We start from the raw sequence: 27,152 nt of genomic DNA, 5'->3' as shown, positions 1-27,152 counted from the left end.
GGTGGGCAGAGATGGCCTCACCTCCTGGCTCTGTTACCTCTCAGCTTGGAGAGTGTGGTCAGGTCACTCCCGCTCTGGAACGTTTCTTTATCTATAGAAAAAAGAGATTTAACCTGATTTTTTTTTTTTAACGTTTAAGTAAAATATCTTCCTCTTGCTCATGAGAACAGTTTTAGCAAGGCAGACTTGTAGCGTAGACTGATTCCTGTTAGTCGTTTCATGTCAATAGCATGTCTAAAATATACATGACTTTGGTTTCTGGTTCTATAAACGCTTATACTTTTCTTCAGACCTTTGCCAGCCTCTCAGCCTATTTCTGGAAGTACTTTCTTTCTTGGCTTCCATGTCAGTGTGCCCACCTGTCCCCCAACCCCCTGCCCCAGGGGCTGTTTGTCCTCTGGCTCAGCTGCTGTACAAGTGGGTCCTCAGGCTTACCTGGTGGTGGCTCAAACAGTAATGAATCTGCCCGCAATGCGAGAGACCTGGATTCGATTCCTGGGTTGGAAAGATCCCCGGAGCCCACTCCAATATTCTTGTCTGGAGGATTCCATGGACAGAGGAGCCTGGCGGGCTACAGTCCATGGGGTCGCAAAGAGTCAGACACAACTGAGTGACTAATACTACTACTGTTACAGGGTTGTCTTAGGAACCTCTCTTCTTCAAAGACTGCCTGTTATTCCCCAGGCAACCTCACCCACGCTTATACAATGACTCCATTTTTATTAACCAAGAAGGTATTTTATAATTCACATTAATTTATCAAATACCCAGCTAGGTAGATGTCACCACGTGGATGCATCAGCTCTTCAAACTCGTCATTTCTAAAATCAAACTGATGGTTTTCTCGAGAGTTCTTCCTTTGCTGGACCACATTCAGAAAATGATACCACTGTCCGTCCGTAAGCTAATACTTCCTTTTTCCCTCACCCCTCTTTTCAGTTTATCATCCAGTATGTTGCTCCAGTTTTCCATTTCTCTCCATCTTCACTATCTTTTTCCTAGGATTGCTTGCAAATGGCCCATTTGTATCCACTCCTGCCTTTTCTTCTTCCTCATTCTCTGTAGTTGCCTTGGTCTTTTTAGGGTAATAGTCCAATTTGTATTGCTCCCTTCTTAAAAGCTTTTAGTGGATTCCCTGATTCTTAAAGACCAAAATCCTTAATATGGTCCACAGGCCTTGTGTATCCTGGCCCCTGGTTCCCTGCAGAGTCTCATCTTCTGCTGTCTCCCCCGCCCTCTCTGCTGTGGTGTCTGCAAAAAAAAAAATAGTTCCCTAAAATAGCCTTCTGTCTAAATTCTAGAATGTTCTGTTCTCTAGTAAAGGAATCAGAAAAGCCTTTTCCACTTTAAGTCTCCTAAAGTAACATTCTAGAATTTAGACAGAAGGCTATTTTAGGGAACTATTTTTTTTTTTGCAGAGTGTCTAGAGTCTCATTAGTTGGAATTGAGGGGAATGCCAGCATGAAATGAGGAAGAGTTATGAAATATCTTTTAAAAACACTAAACACATTTCAGATAGACATGTATTTTTGAACAAGTCTAATAAAGAATTGTTAATAGCAGTGGCTAAGTTACCTGCCTCAACAGATAGATTAAACACTACTGGGCCTCTTTTCACATCATTTATCTGCATGCTTATAAAAAGCTAAAGAATTTTTGAAAATAGCTTGGACCCATCATATGTTAAGCTAGTCACCGTGTTATATTGTTTCTGTCACTCATTTTCTTTATCAACATTAAATGCATTAACCTTCCTCCAGATCGAATGACTATAGATAAGGAGATGTGACTGTAAAGCCTTTGTCCCTTGACACGTCCGTCTGGCCTATGATGACTTCCTGCGATGTCTGCTGGCAGGTGGATGTCTTCTCCCTCCTCTGCCTGCTGTAGGCCAGGCTCTGGGTTTATGTGTAGAATCTCTGTGGTCCTTCTGACACTGTTAGGAGCTGCATGTCACCACCCTTGCCTTGCTGGTGGGAAAAAGAAACTCTGAAACATTCCATCACTTACCTGAGCTTTTTAAGCCAGAGAAGCAGGACTGGCCCAGAGCTCTCAATATTCCAAAGCGCTGGCAGTACATTAAGGGAGCATCTTCTATTAAGAGCACACGGGATTGAAAAAGAGAATGCGTCCATGTTTTTCTCAAGCAAAATATGGTGTGAAAATATTTTCAGGCATTTCTATCAGCAATTAGAAGAAAATATTTTGAAAGCCCCCGCGTATCCAAGCAGCCCTTGACAAAGCATTTGCATAAGCTGCCGTGATTATGGAGCCTTGGTTTGGTGCCACAAACGCTTATGGAAAACAGACTTATTTTTGTCAAAAATGTTTCTCAGCTCGATTGTAGACGACAGCTAAGCAAAGGAATAACTAGGACCCTTCCATCCCTGGGGGTGGGGTGTGCCATTGGGGAAGGCATGGGGGCCCTGCCTGGACTTCGGGAGCCCCTCAGGGAACACCTGCTGTCACGCAGGTGGTTTCCCTTTGCTGCGTCCATGATTCTCTGTCGTCTTCTTCTCCAGGAAAGTAAGCCAGAGCAGTGCCTGGCGGGAAAGAGCCACAGCACCGGGGAGCAGCCGTCACAGCTGGGCATGGCCACCAGGTACAGTGCCAGTCATCTTGGGGTGTTGTAGCCCCTGTCTGTGTCCAAAGTCAAGGCACACGCCCCACAGACGCTGATACGGTTCACTGCATTAGCTTGGGCCTTGAATTTAGACAGATCTCGGTTGCAGGCCTGGCGCTCTGTCATTTACTCAGTGACCTGGAGTAATTTACTGAAATTGATCTTCTCATAAATCAAATGGAAACACTCCATAGATACTGACTTTCCAAAGTAAATGAGATAATGTCACAAGAGCATTCCTCATGGTCTAGGAACGTGATAGCCCTCAGTCTGCAGAAGGTAATAACAAGGGTTGTGGTGATAAATAATGATATGGGTGATATGGGGATGATGTGAAAAGTGCCCCTTTTGCAGGAGCTTGCCTTTCTCTATGGTTTAATCACGTACCAGGACTTACTATGTTAAGTATTGATAGGGATTCATATGAACTTGGCCTAGCAGACATTAGAATTTGATAATACTTATCCACAGTAGTAGTTTTATCTTCAGGGTAACCTGCTTGTTATGTGTTTTTGTTTTGATGCTATGGGATTTGAGGGTAACGCCTCTGAGGGCAGTGCCATCAGCCACTAATTTGATGGTGTTATTATATCAATATTGAGTGATCTGATATATTATAATAACTTTACAGATGACCTTGCCCTTATAGTATTCCTGTGCTTAAGAGAACCAGGATTGCATTTCTTATTTACAGGCAGAAAATTCTGACATATTCATTGAAGGCAAGCTGCCTACCTCCATCCTTTTATACCTCAGAGGCCAAGCCAGTGCCTGACTCAGAGTAGGCATGCCTTAAGTGTACTGTCACTGAGCCAATGAGATTTTCCCAATCTATTGTTTCCTGGGGAAGGCAGGTTTAACTGTCCAGTCCTTGGCTTCCTGGCCATAGCTCTGTATCTGATTGATGTCATTTCTAGAATTCATTGTTGGAACTAGAAACGCATGTAGGTGTCACGAAGGAGACAGTCTGATGTCTTTATTGTCCTCTGTGTGAGAAGAGTGTGTAGGACCGGATAAAACTGCATGGCGGGGCTGGCTCTCAGCTGGGCTGTTTTTGGAGGACACCGTTTCTGTTCCTTCTGATGGTGCCTGGCACGGCCCCTTCCCACCCGCCCCCGTGCAGGTCTGCCCTGGAGAAGGGAGAAAGGTTGATGCGCTTGTGTGTTTCTTTTCCATTCTTCACCCTCTGTCTCTGGTTCATTCTCTGGAGAAGGGCTTTCCAGCATGATTATCTGGATACCTTTCTGACCCAGAATTTTAAAAAATATATTTTATTTATTTATTTGGCTGCACTGGGTCTTGGTTGCAGCATGCCGAATTTTGGTCTTCATTTTTGGCATGCGGGATCTTTTTTTTTAATTGTGCCATGTGAACTCTTAGTTGCGGTATGTGGGATCTAGTTCCCTGATCAGGGATTAAACACTGGCCCCCTGCATTGGGAGCACGGAGTCTTAGCCACTGGACCACCAGGGAAGTCCCCCGACCTGGAACTCTGAGTGTACCTTGAGTGAGTTTGGAAGGGAGAGGGCAGGTGTGTTCAAGATGGAGCTTGGGCTAAGAGTGCATAGTCCTGAGCAGGTAAGGCGGTAACCAGATAGGAAGTCAGTGGGTTTTTGGTAAGTAGTTGTTTGAAGCAGCAGGCTGTACACAGCAGGCTTTGGAGTCAAGCAGATCGGGCTTGGAGTCCTGGCTTTGGGCAATTTCCTTCTGAATCTGAGCTAAGGAACAAGAATGATGTCCATGCCGAGAGAAGCCCAGGCAAGGAGACAGGAGCAGAGATGCCACCCTTCTGTCCCAGGCAGTTTAACCCAGCAGTTAAAACTGCTGCAGTGGAAATGCAGGGAACATTTTGAGAACCTCTCTGTCCCACAGTAGTTTCCAAGCACAAGAGGCAGCGTGAGCCAGGACTTTCTCTCTAATCTTTGGCAAATCATCAGCCCCTCGGTGTTTTCTTCCGCCATCTTGGAAATGGGCAGGAGACTGACACACAACCCACACAAGTTGGCTTATCAAAGCTGAGCTCACAGCTTCATGGGAAAGGAGGTTCAGAGTGTGAAACCCAGGAGGGCCACACAGGCTGTGCCTGCGTCAGGAGGGTGGCTCTGTAGGATTCAGGCTTGTCCTAACTGTGCAGTTGCAAGTGTTTTAAAATTATACTGTGCAGTATGAGCCAAACGCAGGATGTCAGCCAAGTCCAGCCTGTAATATGCCAGTCTCAGACCTGGGAACGGCAGGCCAGGGGCTCAGAGAGATTTAAAAGGAAGGATAGAACACAACAGCGGCTGGTATAGGGTCTGTATTCTTCCTTCCAGCAGCAGTGTGGTGGCTCCTGGAGGCTGTGGGGTGGGCCGAGGGTGTGCCTAGGAGCAGGTCACTTCTGCTGCTCTTCCCCAGTTGGGAGATCAGCTGATAGTTTGTCTAAAGCGTTTTGGATTTTCTTAGTATCTGATACGATCTGCTTTGGCCACCTGATGCAAAGAAGTGACTCATTTGAAAAGACCCTGATGCTGGGAAAGATGGGAGGAGAAGAGGACAACAGAGGATGAGATGGTTAGATGGCATCACTGACTCAACGGACATGAGTTTGAGCAAGCTCGGAGTTGGCGGTGGACAGGGAAGCCTGGTGTGCTGCAGTCCATGGGGTCTCAAGGAGTCTGGCACAACTGAGCGACTGAACTGAACTGATAGGATCCTATTCAAGTGTTTACACAAATGCTTTGTCCAGTTAGATAGAAATAGACTATTGACCACTCTGAGTTAGTCATGCTACATATACTTCTTTACAAAACCTAAGAAATGAAGAACTGACTCTTGGCGAAAAGGATTTGAGATTTTGAAAAGCCTTCTTATGAAGTTCTCTTGAGCAGTATGCATCTTTTCATTTTTACTGGCATCCTCATCTGCTAATTAGATTCATGCAATTGCCTAGGGGAAAAAAGTGTTGGAGTGCTCTCCTAATTGACAGACTTGTGATTGACAGAACAGTCCTTGAAGTCTCGTAATTGAGCAAACAGCTTGTCACCATGCAAGTCATTAAAATACCATTGGAACCTGTACACTGACAAGTGCGAACTTCAGTGTTGTTCACAGCTCCTTGGCTGAACAGGGGTACTTGAGTGAGATGAGCCCTTTTGTTTTTTTGCCTGTCGCTTCTCACAGACAGCGCAAAGCCAGTGACATTAAGGACCATTGCAAGAGGAGGGGGCGGGGGCGGCCAGGTCCAAGGGTGACACGACCTCGGCCCCAGCCGGCACTGCCAGCTCAGGTGTACGGCTCCTGTCTCAGTTTCTGTCTCTGTGTTTTCCTTCCTGTGCTCCCTCAAACGAGGCTTGCTGCACTGATCGAGGGGTTTGGGGTTTTGTCTTAAAGCGGCAGATGGAGCTGAGAGCTCACCCGCTTGGCTTGTGCATCGCCAGCAGCGGCTTATGTCAATCTGTAGTCACTGTGAGCTTCGGTTCACGTTTGGATCTCATTTCCCTCCGAACTGTCTGCATGGAACATAAACATTTCCCGATTCAACAAGGGGCCTGTAGCTGCCTGTCCTAGGTTCCCACCCGGGCTCTGTTCAGGCTGCTTTGGCTCCAGGACCATGTGTACCTGTCTGTCTGAAACCTCTAGGCTGTTGGTTCAGAAGGGTCAGCATCGCTCTTAGGATCGGCAAGGGTTGGGATGGAGAGGGGCTTTTGAGTCATTTTACAGACGATCCACGGAAGCCTGGGGAGGAATTCTGTGGTTGTGAGGCTTTTCCTGGGATGCGCGTCTGTTATCTACTGGCTCCTGGGATCTCTTGCTGCATGGGATGCTGTTTGCTTCCCTTTGCTTTAAGATGAGGAAATCAAGCCAGAGAGAAAATAGTCTGAGCAGGAAAACACAGCCTGAAGTTCCTGTGGTTCAAACCTGGGCTTCCCAGGTCTCCACTCTACCAGGAACCTGTCCTTGGTGTCATGGACATTGATTTGTCTACATGTGGCTTAGCCCTGCCATGGACCAATCAGGATTCTAGCGTGCTTTGTGGACATAGCTACCTGTCCCCACCCTTATTCACCATGGCTATGACCCTGTGATGGCCAAGTCTGGGACTTCAGCTGCGGTTGATCCGCACAGCTCCAGGCCTCCAGTCCAGCCAAAACCCAAGATGTTCTCTGCCCCGGGGCCTCTGGTCCAGCCACTCCCAGGACACCCTCTGTCCTCCTAATGCAGCCCTTGTCCTGCTCTGTTGTGATTATTCAGACAAAAGGCCCCAGGGTTCCGGGGCCAGGCTGTTTGCTGAATCCCCACGCCTGGCACTTTGATCCCTGGGTCGGGAAGATCCCCTGGAGGAGGCCATGGCAACCCACTCCAGTATTCTTGCTTAGAGAATCCCATGGACAGAGGGGACCCTGGCGGGCTACAGTGCACGGGGTCGCAAAGAGTGGGACACGACTGAGTGACTAACACTTCCACTTTCACTTCCACGCCTGGCACAGTGCCTGGAAGCATTGGTGGCCTGAGCTCCAGTCTACCAGCTCACTGCCCACTGGGGGCCACCCCTTGTAGGGCCGAGAGCAGGGCCCTGGGGAGGGGCAGCTCATTCCGGGTGGGGAAAGAGCTGGGAGAAACCACACAGAAGCAGGGTAACGGGCCTTCCCTTGCATCTCCCTAGTTCAGGGTGGTGTTGGATTGTAGGAACTGCTTCTGGAATGAACATGTGGGGCAAGAAAGCAACGAGCTGCAGAGGAAACACCTGGCCATTTTCTGATAGAAGGGGTGGGGAGGCAAGGGGGAAGGCCAGGATGCTGAGGACCAGGCGAGAACCCTGAGACACCAGGAGAAGCTGGAGTTTTGCATAAAGGGATGTGCTGAGCAGGAGGCTTTATGGGGAAGTGCACACCCAGGGCCTCTGGACTGGTTTGTTCCAGATCACTCAGCCGTCACCCTTTAGCCTGACAGATGTTTAGGAAGCACTTTGGTGTTAAGGCATTTTTAAAGAAGACGGTCCTGGGAAGCAGGTCTATAGATTGGGGATGGTGCCATAGCAGGATTCGAATCCAGGGAGCAGTTATTTGCTGACATGCTTTATACAGGTTATTTGAAGAAAATGAGCCTGCTCCCCACCTGCAGCTCCCAGGCCCTTCTCCCTGCCACCCCCCGTGTGGAGAGGTCTGGAGCTTGACTTGTGTGCAGACGAATGAAGTGTGGCTCGTGGTCCGGGGCAGCCTGCTGAGGGGTTCTGGAGGAGAGTTGGGGGGGTCTTCCTTGGCTTCCCTGGCACCCGTTTGTAAGTCCTCAGAGTGACCTCGTTATTTGGAATTGTGTGTTTGGAGGGAACGAATGGGCTTGGACGTGTAGGAAATGTTTGGGCTCCTTGTGATTGGCCTGGCTGGCAGCCTGGGATGGGGGAAGAGAGAATGTAGGCATCCTCCAAGGCTGCAGGGAGGACGGGGGGAGCCTCTCGGTTTAAAATAGAGTGATGATGCCAGCAGGCAGGCACCTGAATGAGGAGTGGCGGCCCTGGGTGAATAATGCAGGAGCCTCATGAATGGGATTAGTGACGGCATCTGCTAAGTGACCGCCCCAGGGACAGCACTCCGTCATCGATTCCTGCCTAATGCGTGTTTAATGGCTGCCCAGATGGACTTCCTAATTGGTGGTTACATCACTGTGTGTTCCAGAATAAAGCATGAGTCATCCTCTAGTGATGAGGAGCATGCAGCCGCCAAGCCATCCAGCACAAGCCACCTCCCCCTGTTGTCCAGCGTCAGCTACAAGAAGACCCTGCGCCTCACGTCAGAGCAGCTGGTGAGGGCCCTTTCCTCCCTCCGCCGGGACGTGGGTTCCGGCCCGGCTCTTGCCACCCGTGCTCGGCGGGTTCCATGGACTGGGTTCCCCCGACCCCGAGTCAGCCCCGAGCACCTTCTCTGTCCCAGTACCAGTTGCCCTCCTCCTTGGGCTCACATCCCCCCCATTTCAGTGCCTCCTGTCCAGCTGCACTCCCCTGTGTCTGCCCTGGAGGCTCCTTGGTCTCAAGTGTTGGAGGAGGGCAGCCTGAAGGTGTTTGTCTCGAGGTGTAAATGATGGATAGACCACACGTCACGGGGCTGTTTCCACTTTCCCGGAGATGTTTGTTAGGTCAGCTGCCTCTCCTGAATCGGGGGGGCAGCTCTGGCTCCCCCACTCCCCCACACTCGTGATGGGTTCCGAGAGCTGCTGGTAGCAGGGGGCCACCCTGATCACGGTGTCCTCTTCTGTGCATCTGTACCACCAGGATGAGTCAGGCCTGGACCCTGTTTCCCATGAGCAGACAGTGAGCGGGTGTCTCCGTTCAGCTGTCCCAAGAGTTTGTGGCGGCCGGGCCTAGCCATGATGCTGTTTTATGGTAAAAGAGAAGGGACAGGCCAGACTCCTGCAGCCCGCAGTCCTAGTGAAGCAGCTGGGTGGCAGGGGCCCTGTCCAGCAGTGCTGGGGTTGACCTGGATTCTGGCCGCCAGCTGGCTGGCACCTGAGGGCCCTGGTGCAGAGATTCAGAACCCCCAAAAGGGGCTTCTGCTTTCAGAAGCTGGAGTGATTTCCTGGAACCTGGCCTCTGTGCTTCTGGACCTGAGACGTGCTTGATAACTGAGACTGCTTTCTTCCAGTCTGTGTGGGTCATCATCCATACCCATGGCTGGTGTGGGGAACGTAGTTCCGCACTTGGCTTAGACTCGTTTCACTGGTCATGACCCTTTACGCTCAGCCGTGGCCAAGCAAGTACATCCCGGTCTGGGGTCGTGATTTCCCGTAGTGACCCCCAGGGCTGTCACCTGCCCCTGGGGGACGTGTCACAGCTGCCCTACACGTGGGCCTGTGAGGAGGGCTGGGGTTCAGGTTGCCCAAGTCCTGGAAAGAACCGTCCTCATCGAGAGCAAGGCAGGGATAGAATTGTACGGTGGCCTGGGGTGGTGATTAAAAAAACAAAATAAAGTCCAGATCTGGTTTCTCGTGGAACGGAAACCACGTGTCCCCCCGGGCCTCGCCCTCCAGTGGACACAGAGCTCCTGTCTTTCAGAAAAGCCTGAAGCTGAAGAACGGCCCGAACGACGTGGTGTTCAGTGTCACCACGCAGTACCAGGGCACGTGCCGCTGCGAGGGCACCATCTACTTGTGGAACTGGGACGACAAGGTGGTCATCTCTGACATTGATGGGACCATCACTAGGTGAGTCCACCCACTCTGGGGCTGTGGGCCCTGGGCCTGGAGGTGCGTTGGCTCCTCTTGCTGGGGCCGATTGGGGCTCATGTAGTTCAGTTTCTGGGGCTCCTTGAATTAAACAGCTGCACTGGGGGCTTGGGGATCTCTTCCCTGTGGGGCAGCCGCTCCCTGACATCATTGCTCAGTCTCAGGGTTTCTGTCCAGAGAGCAAGTCGTGTATCTCACTTGCATTTTTAATGAGGCTTCTCTGGTGCAGTGAATCAGAGTGAACTTTTTTTTTCCTTTAGTGATGCCCACCTTTCTCTTTTTTTAAAAAAAGATTTTATTGAAGTATAGTTGAGTTACAGTGTTGTGTTAATTTCTTTTGTACAGCAAAGGGACTCAGTTGTACGTATTTTCCATATTCTCGTCCGTTGTGGTTTGTCACAGGATATCGACTGTAGTTCCCTGTGCTAGACAGTAGGCACTTGCTGTTCATGCAGTGCCCTCATCATTTAATTTTTCTATTCTCTGTCTTTATTCAGATCAGATACTCTCGGGCACATTTTGCCCACCCTGGGGAAGGATTGGACCCACCAGGGCATCGCCAAGCTGTACCATAAAGTGAGCCAGTAAGTCCATAGCTGGGGAGCACGTGGCAGTCTGCACACGTAGCCTTTCTTGCTGGGCTGGCTTACACAGACAGGCGCACCCTCAGCCAGGGAGAGTTGGCGGGGGGGAGGTGGTGGAGTGCACGGTGGAAGCCTGCCAGCTCCGCATTTGAATTCAGTACCAAAAGGCAAGAAAGGAAGTGGTCGGGATATTGAAAATTGATGGGGAGGGAAGATGGTTGCAGCCAGCTTCAGGGGTCGGTCGAGGTTCACAGTCAGGTGGGGACATGGTAGCCTGACGTTGGCCACAGGATGTATTTTAGGCTAAAAACGATCCCAATTCCAAGCAGGTTTGTGGGCCAGCCTGCAGGGCCCGTCTCGTCCACCTGGTCCGGGGAGCACTCCACTGAGGGGCCCGTACTCGGGACATCAGGATGGGAGCATGCATCTTGAGTTGCTCTCAAGTGTTGGGCACGTGTGTCACTTCATTCTTACAGTAATTCTGAGAAGCAAGTATTGTCATTTCTAAGCTTAGAGAGTTAAAACGATTGGTCCATATTCCCATAGCTGCTACCAGGCAGAACCCCCTGGAGTCCTGGTCAGCCCAGCTCCCGGTCCGTTGCTTCTGCTCTGGTTCATCTCCAGGGTCAGAGCCCTTGGGGTTTCCCTCCCCCACACCAGCAGGCGCTTAGTCCCACTTCTTCCATCTCTCTGTGGACTGGAGTCTCCTGCAGCCTCCCCATGGCTGGCTCTTTGCCTTGAAGATTAATGCACTTGTGAACTGTCTTGACTAGCCTGACACTGAAAACTGTCTCTATTTTTTATTCCAAAGAAACCCCTGTGGGTCAGGATATTAAGTAGCTCCCAGCCTGGCTGATTCTGGATTTTGGAACATAAATCTATTCCTGTTCTTACTGTAATGTTAAAAAAAAAAATAAGGGTGCTGATGCTTTTTTTTTTTTTTTTTGGTATTGATTTGTGTTTCTCTTAGGTTTTCCTACAGAAGTTATCTTCTTGAATAATGAAAGTTGAGTAGCTTACCAAAGAATGCCTGATCATTCTTTTGTTTGATCAGCTGGTTTAGAATGAGTCCGATCTGTGGATGAGGATCTGACAGTTACAGAGGACTTGTGGTGTTTTCATTTTGGTTGCACTTGAGAGTAAGGAGCCTGACACTTAACTCGTTCACCAAGTTTGATGTGTGTCCTCGTTGGCACCCACAGGGTTAGACCAGTGGCGTTCGGACCCTCGCTCCGCTTGGGCATGGCCTTCAGGGGCTCCGGACACAAGCAAGTGCAGGCCCCTCTGCTTGGCTCTCAAACCCAGCAGTGCTGCGTCAGGCTTCTGCTAGTTCCTGATTTCTGTGGCTTCGCCCCATAACTTCTTGCTCGACCCCAGTCTGACTTCCCCACCCCATCCTTCGTTTTCCCATCTTCCCACTTTTCCTCACCTGATGGCTCCTGCTTGGAGGGCCTTTACCTCTAATGTTTGCCTCTCATAGGTTTCCTGCCTGTAATACCTGGCTCAGACCCCATGGTTTCTCACAAAGCCTCTCCAGGCCAGAATCGATACTCGGGCAGCTCTGTGTTCTCCTCCCCTGGCCTCCCTGGTACCCAAGGGCTCACCCCATCTTGGTGGCCCGGGTGCCATCATGGAGTACTCACTCAGGCTGGACATGGCATCGACTTTTGTAGCTGGTTAGAGAAAATACCCATCCAAGCAGCATCTCACACGCCACCTCCTGCAGGTCTTAGGTAGCCACAACTGGGAAAAGTACAGGGATTGAGAACTGGCAAAGGTTGGGAGGTCGTTTCTGTTGATGTCATGTTTGTGGTTACACAGAGATGGGTTCAGAGAAATGTTCAGCATGCAGAGTACCAGGGAGCAGAGGCCATTTACTTGCGGGGTTTTGGACTGATTGCTCTTGAATTTCTGCTTTCTTTGAGTTTGGGTCCCTCCTACATTTTACACTCTGCAGTATTTTTCTAATGGAAAGACCAGTTGCAGATAACTGTTTACCTGGAAACAACAGAAAATGAAGGCAACTTTTATTTTTTCTGCCAGGTGTAATAACTTGAGTAAGTCAGTCCATGAGAAATTAGCTGTCAGGTTGATTATTACCTTGTTCACAGAGAGGATATAAAGCTTGCTTGGTTATCGATTTTAAAAAGCTGACTTGGTTATTGATTAAAAAGAACTCTAGCAGATACAAATGGAAGAGATCGGAAGACTCCCTCATTCAAATATACGTGTTCGATAAGTGGAAGGAAAGAAAAGGACTGGCTCCTAAAATATCTAGATCATTGAGCCAAGGAGGATTAGAGAATGGACAATAATTGTTCTAATTTCCTGTGTTGCTTTATAAATATTGTGATATTCATGTAACCAAATTAGTGCCTCCGTGACTTAGCGAGAGTGACTGCTTCCTGTGTTTCCATAGATAAATTAGTTCATCTACGGCCTGAGGAATGCATCCTCTGAAGTCAGAATGGTGAGGATGGGAAGCGATCATTAGCAGACTCATTAGAATCTTTCTCCTGCCACAGCGGTTCTTGTCTTTCCCCTCAGGTTACTGCATCAGCATCACTGCCTGCCCGGAAGGGAGGGGTGTGGCGAGTGGGAGGGAGTTGTGGACCTGGGCTCGAGGGGCCGTCGGCTCCCTGTAGACCCTCTGATCCGTCTCCCGCGCCCAGCTGTAGTGCCCTCCTCTTTAAAGTGAGAAAGCGGCTTGCATGATCCCCTAGGTCTTTACTAGGCCAGCTGCGCTATGCCACTGGGTTGTGCGATTAAAAGTCACAAGAGGGTGTTTTGTTCAAACCAGTGCTCCATGAGAGCCCTGAGGATCTCACAGCCAAACCCCACTGTGCACCAGGGACTGTGCCGGATGCTGTGCGGGGTGCTGCCTACCCTCCGAGCGAGTGATGGGGACACCTGGTCTTTCACGTGGCTCTTCTGGGGGTTGAAGGCTCTGGAAAGGTGATCCCTGTTGTCACTAACAGGTCTTCCTCTGGTTAGGACATCCTGGAGCTGGTTTTCCAGCTAAGTTTAGAAACAGCCTTTGAAGCAAAACACTCGCTTGGCAAGGCCAGCCAATGAGGACAGCCAGTGGCATGATCCAGCCGTGAAGAGCATTTGCAAATCAAGGCTCGAATAAAATGAGCATTTCAGACCCCTGCAGGTGGCAGCTTTTAGGACTTTGATGTGAAGACCTGTACACAGAAATAGTGATTAACAAAAAAAATTTACATTAATTAGACAGCTCAGATACAAAGATGGATATAAAAAGGTTGCTTGATTTTCAGATATATTTCTGTACTCCGGATAAGCTGGTGTTTGTAGATTCTCTGCATTGTAACTCTTGCCTGTTTCTTGGTTTTAAAGAACGTATTACTAGGAAAATCTTGAGGCAGGTTCTTTGGCCAGTATGAAACAGTCAAAGTGGAGCAGTAAGTGGGATGGGATGTGGGTAGTTTACGTTGTACTGTGCTAAATCGCTTCAATTGTGTACAACTCTTTGCTACCCTATAGACTGTGGCCAAGCTCCTCTGTCCATGGGATTCTCCAGGCAAGAATACTGGGGTGGGTTGCCATGCCCTCCTCCAGGGGATCTTCCTGACTCAGGCATTAAACCCACGTCTGCTGTGTCTCCTGCATTGGCAGGCAGGCTCTTTACCACTGGGCCACCAGGGAAGTCCATAGATGGTGTTTAAATTTTTTACAATATGTTTAATCCAATACATTAAAATATTTAAACATCATCAATACAGAAATTCTTAAGGGTATGTATCTTATATTCTGTCTTTATAGTAAGGCATTGAATTTGGCATTTATTTAATATTTATACCACATCTCTTTTTGGACTCTTAGGTTTTCAAAGTCTCAAAAAAAGGGAAATTCATTTCTACTAAATTAAATTGTATTTAACAGACGAATATTCCCATGTGATCTATTTTTCACAAGCAATTATGCAATTCTCTGCAGATACCATCGGGTATCTGACAATTTAATTCTGTCACTACCTAGTTGGTATAGACCCCACAGGTTAAGGGCTTATTCCCCCAAGGCTGCCCCAAATTCAGACACCAGTTATAGGTGGTAGGTCCCCAGCTTGACTTGAGTACAAAATGAGGGTCCCATACCCTCTCCTCAGGGCTGACGATGGCTCACAAGACTCGAGGAAACACATTCACATGTTTATTTTATCAGGGTTATAAAGGATACAGGTGACCAGCCAGATGGAAAGATATGAATGATCCCAGTGCAGGTAGGTTGGCCAGTTTGGTGCCTCCAGCCTCAGTTTCCCTAACAGTAGAGTGGAAGGAGTGAGGTATCCATGAGGATTAAACCAAGTGAGGCCAGGAAGGTGCTTCAGTAATGACAGGAAATGGGGTTCAGTTGAAAATGAGATTTTAGAGGAGGTGGCCTCTTGCTTGGGAATTACAGCCGAGCCCATCTTCACGGAGCAGATAGGATCAGGGTTTGTGCACGCAAAATGGCTCCAGTGTGCGATGCCCTTCACGGCAAACGTTTTGTCTCTCTTTCAGAAATGGGTACAAGTTTCTATACTGCTCGGCGCGGGCCATCGGCATGGCAGACATGACGCGGGGCTACCTGCACTGGGTCAACGAGCGCGGCACGGTGCTGCCCCAGGGCCCGCTGCTGCTCAGCCCGAGCAGCCTCTTCTCCGCCCTGCACAGGTGAGGCTCGGCCTGCCTACCCCCCGCCCCGCACCTGTGGGCCAGCTCTGGACCTGTCCTGCTCACTCATCCTCCCCACCAATACCTCCGCTCCATGCTGGGCACTGGAGGGTTCATCCTCAAGGGCAGGTCTGACCCCATGACCCTCAGCTTCTTCTGTCAGCCCATCATGGCCCTTGGGAAAAAAACCACGGTGGCCGCGAGCTCGGCATCACGGGCTCTCCGCCACCTGCCTTGTCTTCCTTACCCGCCCCATTCTCTCTGGCTCCTGGATGCAGTCTCCATTGTCCAGAGAGGTGGTCTCTGCTTGGAGCTTTGGCACGTGCTGCCCTCCTTTGTGGAGAGCTGCCCCTGCCCCAAACCTTGCACTTCTGGTCTGCGTCTTAGCAACTCTGAGAATCCATGTGCTTCCTTCCTGTCTGATCAGGGACTAGGCTGGGTTAAGTGGCCTCTCTGTAGCCACCACCACCACCTGGCCTGGGACTCCCTGAGTCTTGGTCACACCATTTTGTTTTTACAGACCGCCACCAGCCCATTTTCCAATGACCCTCTTCCCTTCGCCTTCATGCCCGCATTCAGGACAACCAAGCCAAACTAAGTCTGGCCTCCTGGGATGGGCACAGGAAAATAGCAGCTTCCCTGGAGCTGGGGGCCTAGGGCCATTTCCCACAGTGGATTAAAGTTTGAGACTCATATAGCCACTCACGTGTCTATAAGAGTCCTAGATGTCAACAGTGAGGCCCTTATAGTGCTAAGGAGGATTCTAGAGTCCACAGAAGTCCATGCAGAGCCAAGACCAGCCCCTGGGTCTTCTGATACTCAGTTTGGGGCTCCATTATCATCACCATCACGATCACCATTCATCATTACTCTCATCACCATCATCATCTAAATTACATTTTGTTTAGCTGCAGAACAAGAGTTCTAAAATATATGCAGTGTGTGTGTATATACACACATATTGTATATGAGCTTCCCCTGTGGCTCAAATGGTAAAGAATCTGCCTGCAATGCAGGAGGCCCAGGTTCAATCCCTGGGTCGGGAAGAGCCTTTGGAGAAGGAGATGGCTATCCACTCCAGTATTCTTGCCTGGAGAATCCCATGGACAGAGGACCCTGGCGGGCTACAGTCCATAGTGTCACAAAGAGTCTGACACGACTTGAGTGACTAACACACACATACTGTATACACACACACACGTATATATATATATACAGTATTTCTATATGCAAGCTGAAAGGGACCTTTGAGATCATCCAGTAATCCAACAGTGAACACTAGCGGGCCCCAGACTCAAGTAAAGCCAGAGGATAAACCATTATGCCCCAGGTTCTGTTTGCTCTCATCCCTCATCCCTGGGCAGGAACAGTAACCCTTCTCCCTGGATTTTGTGTTCATCCCTCCCTGTTCCTCTGAGTAGTCAGTACAAATACATGTAATCCTAACCAGTATGTTTAATTGTACACATTTGTGAACTTGATGTAAACAAACCGTGTGTCCTCCCAGAGCTTGTTTTTATTGCTCGATACTATGCCTCCAGGATCATTGGAAGTGGCCGTCACTGGCTCGTCTTAGCTTCTGTAGGTCCCGTGGTTGGACTGTACCCTGCCTGTTTACCCATTCTACTGTTGATGGGTGCTCGAGCCACTTGTGGTTCTCCACTCTTAGGGACTCTCAAGAGCGGGGTCCCTGGGCCACAGAGCATGCACATGCTTGGCTTTCTTAAATCATGGCATGTTGTCCAGAGTGGTTGAAACAATTTGTGCACCAACAGCAAACGGTGCTGGGTATTCCTCCCATCAGCTGTCCTTTCTTGCTTACCCGCTGTCAGCTGTTTACATTTCTGCTAGTCTGGTGGGAAAGAGATGTCTTCGTGTGTTTCTGGGCCATTTGAGTGTCATCTTCTGTGAAGTGCCAGTTCATGTCTTTCTCTTGTTTTCCTTCTAATTTGTAAGAGTCTTACAGATTCTATAGATGTGGCCTTTATTATGAGTACTACAAGTATCTTTCTCCAGCTTATAGCTTCTGATGAACATAAATCTGAGTTTCGTGCAGTTGGACAGATCATTTCCTCTTGTAGTTTGTACTTTCTGTGCATTAACAAAGCCTTCCCTGACTGTGGGCCCAAGGAAAGTCTCCCATATTTTATCTAAAAGTGTTGTTTTTCACACCGACATCTGTAATTCACCAGGAATTGAGTTTTGTACACAGAGTGCAGTAGGGTGTCCATTTTTTTTTTTCCCCTCTATGGATGTTCAGTTGCCCCAACTCCATTTGCTGAAAAGGCTGCCCTTTTCCTCTGCTCTGACTTGTCATCAGGGTCATAAATCGAGGGCCCGCAAATGTGAGCCTCCATTTCTGGCCTTTATTCATCTGTGTTATTCAAGTCACACTCTGTAGAAACATACAGACAACAACCTGGTGTGAGTTTAATTGAAATTACAGGGAATCTGTAGACCAATAGATGGCTTCCCTGGTGGCTCAGATGGTAAAGCGTCTGCCTGCAATGCGGGAGACCCGGGTTCAATCCCTGGCTCAGGAAGATCCCCTGGAGAAGGAAATGGCAACCCACTCCAGTACTCTTGCCTGGAAAATCCCATGGACAGAGGAACCTGGTAGGCTATACTGCCCATGGGGTCACAGAGAGTTGGACATAACTGAGCAACTTCACTTTCACTTTATAGACCAATAGAGAGTTAATATCATTATAATATTGAATCTTCAGTTGAGTTAGATGGTTTGTTTCTTCATTTATTTAGGTGTTCCCTAGTCTATGGCAGTGAGGTTCTTTACTTATTTAGAACCTTTGCACCGACCTTCCTTTCCACCTACTTCACCTCTTTAGGTTTGGTTTCTGAGGTCCTGTTGGCCTTATGAAGAGAGTGAAGAGGCTCTCTCTTCTGTGCCCTGGAATTCTTTGTTCTTTGGATGATTGGTTGAGGTCTTCAGCAAAGTCACTGCTCCAGGGCATTTTCTTTGTGGGCAGACTTGAAAGTGCGGATTCACTTTCTGTCTATGCTTTCCTGGGACGGCGTAACTGACTTACACATATTTAATTTCCAAAGATATGAATGTACTCAGTATCCCAGCATCTTTGACGATTAAAAACAGTTTGATGCTAATGAATTCTTAATAGGCTTGCGCTGACCCATTATTTTATCAATTTGTTTTAACAGGGAAGTGATCGAAAAGAAGCCAGAGAAGTTTAAAGTCCAGTGTTTGACAGACATCAAAAACCTGTTTTTCCCAAACACAGAACCCTTCTATGCTGCTTTTGGAAACCGACCAGCTGTAAGTAGTAGTTGGATATATCCGAGCTCTTGAAATTACTGACCGTTCTAATGGCCGTCATCTGAAAGGCTGGCCACTGTAAGGCCAGACCCTCTTCCTAGACATAGCTGCTAAAGATCTACTTGCCCGCATCTGAAGGCAAGGACAGCATCTTCATTTCACGGCCTCTAGTTTTCTTTGAAGGTGGGCTTGTGGGTTTCAGCTTGAAATTTGAAACTAGAAACTTGACAGTCCAGATTATGTGCTAAATTAGCAAAACAAGAACGTTAAATAGGATTAGAGCCTTTCTATAGGAAGGGAACCATGAAACCACAGAGCACAGAGGTGAATTCAGTGTCTTATGTGAATGCTGTTGTTTTCTATGGCAAGAGTCATACTTTGAGATTTTGTGCATACCACCCACATTGGCTGGAAAGTTCAGCATATTAGAGAATATAGTTGGGACTTCCTAATGATCAAATTCTCCTGTTTTTGAAACTCATGCCCAAGAAAATGGGTGAGTGAAGAACCTTAAGGAAAGTTGTTAGACTTGCAAGGGATATGGTAGGTGGTTGATTTTTTAACTCGGCTCTTCAACAGATGAGTGAACTGAGGCCCATAGAGCACAACTGACTTACTAATTTCACATCCAGAGATATTATTTCTTGACTCTACTTGGGGGTATTGTTCTGGTTTAATGAAAGTTCTATAATACAGGTGGAGCTTGTTTTATTGTGCTTTGCAGGTAATGCACTTTTTTTTTTTGCCAAGTTGAAAGTTTGTGTTTCAGCAAACAAAGTTGAAACACCCTGCATCAAGTGGGCCTGTTGGTACAATTTTCCCAACAGCATTTGCTCACTTTCTGCCCCTGTGTCACACTTTGGTCATTCTTGCACTATTTCAAGCTTTTTCATGATTTTATATGTTGTGCTGATCTGGGATCAGTGATCTCTTATGTGACTACTAGGATTCACTGAAAGCTCAATGGTGCTTTCATAAATGATGGTTAGCATTTTTCAACAGTGAGTTTTTTTTATCATAGCATTTTTTGTAATTGGAGGATAATTGCTTTACAATGTTGTGGTAGTTTTCACTGCACAACAACGTGAATCGGCTCCAAGTATACGTATATCCTGTCCCTCTTGAGCCTTGTCTCTCCCACCCCTCTAGGTCATCACAGAGCACCAAGCTGAGCTCCCTGTGCTACGCAGCAGCTTCCCATTAGCTATCTGTTTTATACATGCTAGTGTATATATGTCAGTTCAGCAGTAGTTTTTAATTAAGGTATGCACATTTTTTTTTAGAGACATAAAGTTGTTGCCCACTTAACAGAGTACAGTATAGTGTAAACCTCACTTTTATGTACACCACGAAACCAAAACATTTATGCGATTGGCTTTACTGGCTTGGTTATGGCATCTGGATCCGAATGTGCTGTATCCCCAAGGTCTGCCCTTTCTACCTTTGTATTTGTATCAAATCTGAAAAATCATGTATTTGTATATACCATGAACTCTTCTTCTGATTAATTAACACTTCTCCAAATATAGGATGTGTACTCGTACAAGCAAGTGGGAGTGTCTCTGAACAGGATATTCACGGTGAACCCCAAAGGAGAGCTCGTGCAGGAACATGCCAAGACCAACATCTCCTCGTGAGTATCACTGTCATTGTCAATGACCTTGGAGTGACGTTTTACAGTTAACAGTATACCTTTCTAATCCTTTGGCTACCTACATTTTAATCCTTAAGTCCTACAAAGAAAAATTATTTTAATTTCTCAGATTTTGTCCAGAACCTAAGTTTTGGACAACCTGAATTAAATCAGATCCATCACTTCAGGGCATATAGAAGGGGAAAAAGTGGAAACAGTGGCTTGGGCTCCAAAATCATTGCAGACAGTGACTGCAGCCATGAAATTAAAGGATGCTTTCTCCTTGGAAGAAAAGCTGTGACAAACCCAGACCCTGTATTAAGAAGCATTGACATCACTTTGCCAACAAAGGTCCATACAGTCTAAGCTATGGTTTTTCCAGTAGTGATGTACAGATGTGAGAGTTGGACCATAAGAAGGCTGAGCACCAAAGAATTGATGCTTTCGCATTTTCGCTGGAGAAGACTAGTCCCTTGGACAGCAAGGAGATCAAACCAGTCAGTCCTAAAGGAAATCAACCCTGAATATTCATTGGAAGGGCTGGTACTAAAGCTGAAGCTCCAATACTTTGGCCACCTGATGTGAAGAGCTGATTCACTGGAAAAGACGGTGATGCTGGGAAAGATTGAAGGCAAAAGGAGAAGAGGGCGACAGAGGATGAGATGGTTAGATAGCATCACCAACTCAATGGACAGGAGTGTGAGGAAATTCCAGGAGATCGTGGAGGACAGAGGAGCCTGGTGTACATACTGCAGACCATCAAGTCACCCAGGTTGGCAGGACTCAGCAAGTGGCGATGACCGTTGCTGCTGTAACAGCCACCTCTGCGCTGAATATTTAAATGCGTAATTAGATGTTGCTACAGAGTAGAACGGCATGAATTTGAAAACTACTGGCTGAGATTTGCCAAATTTGCTTTGAAAGCCTAGAATGTGAATGAGAAATGTAACCAAATTAAAATATCATGAGAAGCTATATTTAAAGATGAGGAACGTATATAGCCCTTCACATCCTGACCTGTAATAATATTCTTGCCGGAAACATCACTGTGTGACTATGAGTTCCTCTCATATTTTTGGCCGAAGCCCTTCCTCCCCGAGGCCGTGGGCCCAACAGGGTTACTGTCTGCAGGGAGGCCGCCTGGCTGGCTAGGGCTTTTCTTGACTTGGATGTGTCTTGCTTTGTGTTCTTAACTGCTTCAAGTGGATCACGTGTCCTCAGCTGTGCCCACTGGGTGACGTCACCTGTCACTGGGTGACGTTGGGCAGACAGATGTCATCCGGCCTTGTCTGTATTAGAGGTCATACCCCTGTTGGCCTGGTTGCTGGAGATCTGGAAAGCTGCCCGGGCCTAGGCCACCCTAGGGGGCCTGCGGGGCCTTCCTCATATGGAGGAGTTAGACTTGGGGAGTTTGGGTCCAGCAGATTCCCAAGGATTGTTTTTTTGGTAAATTAGAGATCTAGGTTCTCCTCAAGCAGATGTTCATTTTCAAGATGGTCCTTTTCCCCGTTGGAGTCTAATCCAGCCTAAATAGGACAGTTGCAGGTTAGAGATGCTCTAGGGGCTGCCCCCTAAGCCTCCCTCCCCCAGGCCAGGCCAGACCTAAGGAGTTCTTAGGGTGTGGAGGGGTGAGGGGAGGGTGGAGCCAGGAAGCCAAGACCCTCCTCCAATCCCTGGGAACCGGAGGCGGTGCTGGGCATGGCCTTGGGAGCCCATGACAGCAGGAACTCTTCTTTCCTCCCCCTCTCTGTGCAGTTCCTCCCCCTCCGGAGTTCTCAGTGGGGGCCCCCCCACCCCGACAGTGTCTCAGTTCCCTTCCCCTCCCCGCTCACCCATGAGAGTGGTTCCTGGTCTCGAGGAGACAGCGGATTTCCATTTAGGGTCAAAAGAAGTCAAATGAAATCTTGCCTGGAAATGGCAAAGGTTTCTGCCCAGCCAGTAGCCAAGGGGCAAGTCTTGTCACGAGGGGCGTAGGAAGGGGGACTCCCGCAGCTCTGCAGGTTTGCCCAGGAGCCCACATGCACGCTGTGTCCACGCCTTGTGGGAGAAAACTTTACATGTTGGCAAAGAATGATGTCACCTTCTACCTGGACCAGGAGATGACGGCTGTTCCCGTGGGAGAGCAGCCCTCCTTCCCCAGGAAAGCACACGCTTTTCTCTGGCTCGGAGCTTGGGTGCCAAGCTGGTGTCCTGAGCTTGGAATCCTGTGTCTGAGCTCGGAACCCTGGCATTGGAGCCCAGCAGGTGCTTGCCTCTAGGGAGCTGGCATGTTGTCTCTGAGAAGTCAGGAGCCCACCCCAGGTGGGGGGCTTCAGCGCTGTCTTTCTTGGCCTTTATGGCCAGCAGTGCTTTGGGGCCGCTTGCTCTGAAGGAGACCTGGTGAGGAGGGTTGGCCCGAGAGAGGCATGGACGGACCGGGTTTGGGTCTGGTGCCGCTGAACCCTGATGATGAACGTGAGCTGCCCCCTGGCAGGGAGGGGCCGCCTCCCCGAGTCACAGAACTCAAACAAACAGGTCTCCAAGCCAGGAAGTATTTTAAAATTTTGTTTCAATCCTTGGGAAAGACACAATTCTTGCTTGTTAAGAGAGATTTTCTCCATTTTGTGTAAGTACAATGTTTCTCTGGAAGTCCTTTGTTAAATACACACACTCACCCTTATTTAAAAGTTGTTTTATGTCTCAGAAATGTGAATTTCTGGAGTTTGGATTTCAAAAGCCCTTTCTGGTTCTTAGCAGATTGGAACGGGAGAGGGACATGGGGACTGTCAGGGAAGGCTCTGGGAACATGCAAGGAGGCCTGGGTTCATCATAGTTTCTGGTCGGAGCCCAGAGGTCTGAAAATGCGTTTTTAATATGCAACTTTCTATTTGTAGTTCTAGGCCACAGAAACTAATATGCAACGTCTCCTTGGGGATACACAGAAAATAGAGTGAGAGAGCATTACAGGGAGCATTGAGAAACACCGATGAGGCCCGTGTCCACATTCTAGAAGGACCTGAAGCCCAGAGAGGGCAAGACACCTGCCCAGGGTCCCACAGCACTAAGACAGGAGTAGATCCCAGGTCTCATGACCCTTGTGCCAACTAGGGCTTTGTTTCCCTGAGACTAATAATTAGCCAAGGCAAACTATTTTACAATGTTAATGATTAATTGTTACATTTATGGAGCGTCAGTTCCCATTGTTTTACTGTGCATACGTCATTTAATTTAATCCTTGCACGTACGCTGTGCACAGTTTTCATCCTCTCCCTTTCCAGCTGAGGAAGTTACAGCTTAGAGAGATGAAACTGCTTGTTGGAGACGGCATAGCTCATCAGTGACAAGGATACTGGAGTGGATAGGCATTCCTGTCTCCAGGGGATCTTCCCGACCCAGGGATCAAACCCGAATCTGCAGATTCTCTACTGTCTGAGCCACCAGGGAAGCCCTCAGTGGCAGAGCTGAAGGTCGAATCCGAGTTTCAGCCCTGGGGCCCAATGCCTTTCACTGCACAGTGTTCAGCCTCCAGGTGACGCCGAGGAGACGTTTCTTTTCTGTGGTTCCCCACCTCCCAGGCGGGTGACGTGTCTGTGTGTCTGCCCTACTGATAGCTTCCTGTCTTCACTTCTGCTCTGTCCTTCGAGTCAGGTCAGGTCACACCTGCCTCCCCCACGGGGCCATCTCTGACTCTTCCTTGGTTGGCGGACCCTCTGATTTTCCTATAAATTAGCAAGGGACTATTCTAGAACAGCCTCCCTTGCGTTAATCACGTGGTCCCCTCTGCAGGCTCATAGGTTCCCCCTGACTCCCAGGCGCAGCGTGGGCTGCGTGCAGGTGTCCCACGTGTCCAGGTGGTGATGCAGTGCCTTCTCCTTCCAGGTACGTGAGACTCTGCGAAGTCGTCGACCACGTCTTCCCCTTGCTGAAAAGGAGCCACTCTTCTGACTTCCCCTGCTCGGACACCTTCAGTAACTTCACCTTTTGGAGAGAGCCACCGCCACCCTTTGAAAACCAGGATGTTCATTCTGCATCAGCCTAGAAGGTTCCCGGCCACCCCCTCCTGACATCCCGTGAAAACTGGGCAATCCCATTAAAGGATAGGTTTGGGGACGTGCAGTCATTTGCTTAAGAGCAGAGAGGATCGAGGAGGGGGTTTCCCCTCCCTGCCCCAACTCTGGGGTTGTCATTTCTAAGTAACATGCGAAGGGTGTCTGTCTCTGGGGGGGCATCGGCTGACCCCCTGGTGTGGAGGCCGTGCCCTGCTGCCCTCTGCAGCCCAGTCCAGGCTGGGAGTGGTTAGTGTGCAAGATGGGTTGTGAACCCCGGGGGTCCTTGGGATGACGAGATCCAGGGAGGGGCGCCATGTGTGCAGGACTTCCGGGAGAGTGGGGGACACATTGCCACGTGGTGGTTTGTGCCATGGCTGCTGCACGCTGCAGGAGGGCTGTGCAGGGTCCTGTGAACTGGATCTGAGGTCTCGGGAGGGACTCCAGACCTCCCTTTGCTGGGCCTTGACCTTGTGGATGTCCCTTTGCGATGTTTGCTGACGGGTCAAATGTTTGGCTAAGTTCTCTCATTCCTCCAGTTAAAGCTAACTTATATAAACTGGCACATTTCCCCCCATTTTTTTGCGGCATGAGGCTGGAATGTTTATGCCTTAACGCATCTGTGGCAGACATTTTATGTAGAATGTGCTTTGGCTAGCTCCCTGTGACTCTGCAATGCCTTAAGTTCAGATTATAGGAAATAACTATCAAGGCAGTATTTCGAATTAGTTCGACACTCTGCCAGCAACCTAGCCTGCAAGGTGCTGCTGAAAATGGGGGCTCGAACAGAGCTTATGCCAAATGGTGATGGTGTCACTTTCTTTCTTGAGCTCTCAACAGAAACTGGTTGGTTTTAGGAAAAGCAGTTTGTAAAAGTTAAATTATATATTCTTTGTAGATAGTGTTATTTATTACTTTACTCTGGGGTTACTGTTAATAAGCATTTTAGCCATAATCTATTATAACTGTCAGTAATACATTAAAAAGATATATGTGTTAGATCATCCAAAGAGCCTTATTCTGTAATCCTCACCACGCTGACTTTCTTTTGGAATCTATGAGTAATACTTTTTATTTCCCTTCGTTTTTCTCACTCAGATTAAGGGCAAGTGGGTCAGCAATTATTTGAATGACATTCTTCAGGCTGGTAGAAGATGATCTTTTACTTGTTTATTAAATTGGCTCCTGGAGAGAATAATTTGAAAAGTGAAAAAATTATTTTGGTGAAAGATTTTGCTTTACTTTTTGAGCTATTATTTTTTTTAAAGAGTGTTTTACTCCATTGATTGAAATGCTCTTCTATTTAAATTGCATGGTTAGAGTCATAGGAGGCAAACAGTGAAACAGCTGAGGCAATTCTACTCTTTCTATGAAAGAAAATCCTTTCTTGTAATTGGTGGGCTTTGCTGCAATGGATGCCCTCCTGAGTGGTCCATGTGGCCACACAGGAAACACCAACGCCTGTGCGTAGCTAATCGCAGATTTGCACGGAAGCATGATCCACATGTGGAGATCCCTTTTTTGGAGGCATTAAAAACAATTTAAAATAATCCTGCCTTACCTTGGGCTTGCTCATTAGTGACGTTCGGAGGCTGCACTCATTCTTTCTGTCTCAAGGGTATTTTGGGGTGAATTTTAACTGCTCTGAACCGAGTATCAGCTCACAGGTCTGCAGAGGCTGGCCCAGTTTCTCCCTTGCCCTGGGAGGAATTTGGCCTTGGCCCTGGGTCACCTGTCCCTCGTGGTGAGTGCCCTTCATCAGGATGACCAGCCGCTGAGAGCATGCAACTTGGATGTACCCTAAGCTTCCACACCACTGCCCTCTGAAACAGAGCGCACCTTCCAGAAAGTTGCAACGTCAGGTTTGTGTCAAAATCAGAGCGTGATAACCCCGGAGAGGCTGTAACTTTCATATCTACCTTGTGGGCTTTTGAAAATCAGATTTGTGCCTGGGAAGCACTCACTTGCATGCGTGCGCTGGTTTAATCAATGTTCACACACCCAGAACTCTGTGACCCCATGGCCATGGGCTAGGATGCTGTGTTTGGACCACACATTTCAAAGCTGCCCAATGGAAACGAATCCCTCCATAGTGACAGGTCATCAAACGTTCATCACACGTGATGGAGAAAAATGTACATCCCGGATACACTGGGGAAAATGATGATAACTTCAAAGAGAATTCCCTTTTCCATTTTAGGTTTGGGATCGCCATTTTAAATATATTTTATTTACAACACTTGATCTGTATTTGTATATGCTGGTACAATGATAAAAAAAATCATTGTAATCCTTGATTGCATTGTCCTGGATGCAGAGCTAGTATATATTGTAATAAATGAGACCAATGAAAGACTTCCCTGAAAGCCAGGTGTGTGAATTTTAGTTTTTGATAAGTTATTAAGTTATTGATTTCCTGTTGTGTGATATCAAGCATACTATTTTATTTTCTACTTAAAAAGCAAAAACCTTAAAGCTTTGAACTGTTCAATATTGCAATAAAAAAAGCCCACCTTTTCTGATGCCTTTGGTGAAATCCTGACCCTCTGTGTACACTTGGGAGGGAAAGAGGGTGAAGACAAGAGAGGGCTGGGCTCCCCCCGACCCCGACCCCCTAAGGTCAGGGACTCATCCCACCTTGAAGGGAGTAACTTAGAAGCAGGGAGAATTGTGCTAGATGCTGTATGTGAGGTATCTCCCAGGACTCGGCCCATAATCGAAGTTTAACGTGTGGCTCTTGCGCAGGCGGGCTGTGTTCTGTGCTCTCGTATGGGACGTCAGTCAGGTGCAGCCCCAGGAAAGCTCAGGAGAACCAAGCTTATTACACTTCCAGCTTCTCAGAGTGGGAGGCCACATGGGAAAACCCCCAGGGTGGTCAGGAGGCAGAAGAGTGAGGGGAGAGCCGAGAACACAGCCTTTATTGGGGTCTCTGCCCCAAAGGCAGGGCCAGGGGAGCTGCTGAGGACTGCCGGATGTGGCTCATTTCAGTGGCCTCTAAGCTGTAGGCGTGGCCTTCGGTTGCCTGGTGCCAGGCCCTGGGCTGATGAGGGCCGAGGACTAGTGCCAACGCTGGTGTAGCAGTGGTGCCAGCCGGACAGAGGAGGCCTGCTCCGGGTCTCGGCATC

General features: G+C 48.4%; 1 protein-coding gene across 2 annotated transcripts in view; it reads left to right on the top strand.

Annotated features, from left to right (window-relative positions):
• The window catches only part of LPIN1 (lipin 1), a 129,191-nt gene extending 102,645 nt beyond the window's left edge, over positions 1–26,546 (top strand). For both annotated transcript variants that reach the window (XM_055540906.1, XM_055540905.1), the window contains 8 exons: positions 2,523–2,602; positions 8,275–8,401; positions 9,648–9,796; positions 10,315–10,401; positions 14,925–15,077; positions 18,255–18,369; positions 19,899–20,002; positions 23,861–26,546. In XM_055540906.1, the coding sequence (XP_055396881.1) occupies positions 2,523–2,602; positions 8,275–8,401; positions 9,648–9,796; positions 10,315–10,401; positions 14,925–15,077; positions 18,255–18,369; positions 19,899–20,002; positions 23,861–24,020 (975 nt within the window). In that variant the 3' untranslated portion in view covers positions 24,021–26,546. The remainder of the gene's footprint in view (positions 1–2,522; positions 2,603–8,274; positions 8,402–9,647; positions 9,797–10,314; positions 10,402–14,924; positions 15,078–18,254; positions 18,370–19,898; positions 20,003–23,860) is intronic.
• The last annotated feature ends 606 nt before the right edge of the window (positions 26,547–27,152 follow it).

The sequence above is a fragment of the Bubalus kerabau genome, chromosome 11, assembly GCF_029407905.1.
Source record: "Bubalus kerabau isolate K-KA32 ecotype Philippines breed swamp buffalo chromosome 11, PCC_UOA_SB_1v2, whole genome shotgun sequence".
Classification (NCBI taxonomy): domain Eukaryota; kingdom Metazoa; phylum Chordata; class Mammalia; order Artiodactyla; family Bovidae; genus Bubalus; species Bubalus kerabau.
Note: the sequence above shows the minus strand (reverse complement) of the source record. Positions and strands in the feature narration are given on the sequence as shown.